General features: G+C 36.7%; 2 protein-coding genes across 2 annotated transcripts; both read right to left on the reverse strand.

The window, feature by feature from the left end:
- Positions 1-433: 433 nt before the first annotated feature.
- Positions 434-889, reverse strand: LOC136835476 (piggyBac transposable element-derived protein 2-like). The gene has a single exon (XM_067099040.1). It carries the CDS (start codon positions 887-889, stop codon positions 434-436), a length of 456 nt encoding a protein of 151 aa, XP_066955141.1.
- Positions 890-892: 3 nt separating this feature from the next.
- On the reverse strand, positions 893-2,603 carry LOC136835477 (piggyBac transposable element-derived protein 2-like). The gene is made up of 2 exons (XM_067099041.1): positions 2,591-2,603; positions 893-1,470 (listed from the first exon to the last, which is right to left on the reverse strand). The coding sequence occupies exons 1-2, from the start codon at positions 2,601-2,603 to the stop codon at positions 893-895; spliced, it is 591 nt and encodes a 196-aa protein (XP_066955142.1).
- Positions 2,604-3,136: the final 533 nt, after the last annotated feature.

Raw genomic sequence — 3,136 nt, forward strand, 5'->3', positions numbered from 1 at the left:
ATCGTACTGCCCTTGGTACAGATGATGTTGGCCCTCCTTGTCTGTTTCTGGTTGTCTGGATTTTTACCAGCGTACGAGCTATTTCACGTCTGAAATCCTTATGGGTTACGCGAGAGTCAGGATTCGCATGCTGGTAGAATCTGTAGCTAGCTACAATGGAGAGATTCAGTAGTTGTGAGAATATATCCCACCACCATTTCTTTGATCGCAACTTCGGCCTGTAGGTTGACAACATTTTGTCACACACATCTACCCACCCATTCCTTTATTATACATACTTATTAGATATGGCTGTTCCACTGTCCTTTTTCCTTCATTCTTAACCCCTCTGTTAACTTTCTGAATGGGACTGACACCATGGAAGTTACTGGCAACTGTAACAATACTGTTATCATTCCATCTTGCACATAAGACCGTATCATCTGATCTGTAGTTATAAGAACCTCTCTTTTTTCTCAATTTCCTTCTTTGGCAAAAGATGACATTTTTCTGTACGGTTTTCTCTGATTGTTCCACGAGCACGAAAGTCTTGTTTTGTAAGATCAACCATCAATGCATAACTGGTGAAAAAATTGTCAAAAAATATGACATGTGAATCCTTATTCACTACTGGCTGCAACATGTCCATAACGACTTGGGATCCAAGTGGCAGCTTCCTGTTTTCATCCTTACCACAGTAAATTGAAAAGTTATATGGATAGCCATCAGCACTGCACATCATCCACATCTTATAACCAAATCCGACAGGTTTATTTCGTATGAACTGCTTAGCACTATGATGGCCATGATAAGGGATCATTGATCCATCTATGCTCAGAAATTCATGAACAATACCATGTTTTTGACAATTATCTCTTAGCATATCATGCAGGGGTAAAATCTTTGCCATTTTTTATTTTGCCAGATTATTGTTATCTGCAACATGAAAATACTTCTTGAGGGATTTGAACTTTTCCCTGCTCATAGTGTTAGGAAATATTGGTAGAGCTAAGTCATCACTTGTCGACCAATAGTCATTCTCAGAGGGTACACTATGATATCCACTTATCAGAACTAATCCCAAAAACTTTGTCATATCTTCCTCATCAACACAGAAATCCTTGTCGTTTTTATCTCGCTGAGCATACAAATTCGTTTGTACGGTCAGATGACTAATGATCTCATCCGGGAAGAACAGCTTATATATCTCAAACATTCCTTTTCCTAAATGAGCTTCACAATCACCTGCAGGAACTGAGTGTAGATCAAATGGCAGATTTTCCCTTTTACGCCATCTTCCTTTTTCTCTGAAGTTTTCGACCTCTTCCTCTTCGTTTTCATGAACTTCAAGGTCTCCACTAATCTCTTCAGGCATACCTTCTCTATCCAGAGCATCATCTTCATTTTCTTCATCATTATCAGCTGGCTGATCGCCAGTAGGAGGAGGTAGAATGACGATATCAATGTCTTTAGAATTTGATTGAGTAACTGCTTCAGCAGCATCACGTAGGAATCAATAGTGCATTCGAGGGGTATTTGCCCTGAAAAAATAAAAGGGTAAATATGTCAGAAAACATTCAGATTATTGCATCAAAACAGCTTAGGAATAATTTATGAACCTTATGTTTTTCCAGTAAGATATATCTTGTATCACAAAACATAAATGCATATGAAGTGCAGATTTATTCTTATAGAAAATTGTGATGATGATGTAACACCCATATAACGATGAATGATGATGATGATAATGTTGATGACGATGATGATGACGACGACAACAGCAATAATAATGATGATGATAATGATGATTTTGAGAACTATAATATGAATAGAAAAATAAAATCTCAATTACCAAAAACTCACCCATAAAAGCTTTTACTATCCATGGATAGAAGACCTGCGATGAAATTCCACTTGTCCTGGTGCTGTCTCAACAGATACTGGTCCCAAACTGTCTGCTATGAACCCAGCACTTGTGATGTTTAGTCTACAGAACTAAACTTGTTGTGTCAACTTCAGCAGACAGCAGCAAAACACGTTCATTCAGGATATTGAGTAAATCAGGGTATCCAGCATACCTAAGTGCCCAACGTTCCCATTTTGGGAACATGTTACAAAAATATTTACAGTAATATTATTATAAGAAAAATCATAATATATACAATATATTATCGAAGAAAAAGTATTCAGGGCATATATGAAATAAATAGAATAATAGAATATGAATTTTTTCTCATTGAAATAAAATGTTTATTTCAGGTCACTAATTTTCAAAAAAAATCTTAGAAAAAGTAAGTCAAAAAATAAAGAAAAATTTCAAAATTTTTTTGTTTCATCATTTATAAGGATCAATTATATATATAAAAATATATATAACACGATAAAACCATTATATTTGAATATGTACAGCTAGGAATGTAAAGGAAAGTCATGTTCCCAAAATGGGAATGTTGGACTGAAAACGATTAAAACCTGAACTGTCGCATAAAAAGTAACACTTAAAACGGAAAACATGCTTAATAGAGGTCAGAGGGGTTTCACTGCAACGTAAAATGGGTATTCCACATAATGTATGAAAAAGACACAAGTGTTAATGGGTTATCTTACTCACGTTCTGTGGCCATCAGGAAGCCGTCCCTCAAAGTGGCGGTCTTATTCACAAACAGCTCAAAAGAGCGATCACATCAGCCACAAATCAAAAGTGAATACCCATTCTACGGTTCCTCTATAATATATACATCAGAGAGTGCATGTATGCTCACATCCACTTGATAACCCCTCCCTTGCAGCGTGACGTCACCATCAGGTTCAATGCTCGAAAGACTCCGCCTTCTAACCCACAAATATCACAATGCTTCCATCCACCTGTCACGTTTTCCCCTTGCATCTTGGTCATGGCCGGAAGCCATGAATGAGAGCGCTGGATACCCGCTGTCTCTAACCGCGGAAAATACCTATGTCAACATAGAATCCACTTGCACAGGAAACACGTTTTCACAGGCCAGCAATTAGTCAGCTTGATCAGTAATACACACACACACACACACACACTCACACACACACACACACACACACACACACACACACACACATATATATATATATATATATATATATATATATATATATATATATATATATATATATATATATATAT

The sequence above is a fragment of the Macrobrachium rosenbergii genome, chromosome 55, assembly GCF_040412425.1.
Source record: "Macrobrachium rosenbergii isolate ZJJX-2024 chromosome 55, ASM4041242v1, whole genome shotgun sequence".
NCBI lineage: Eukaryota > Metazoa > Arthropoda > Malacostraca > Decapoda > Palaemonidae > Macrobrachium > Macrobrachium rosenbergii.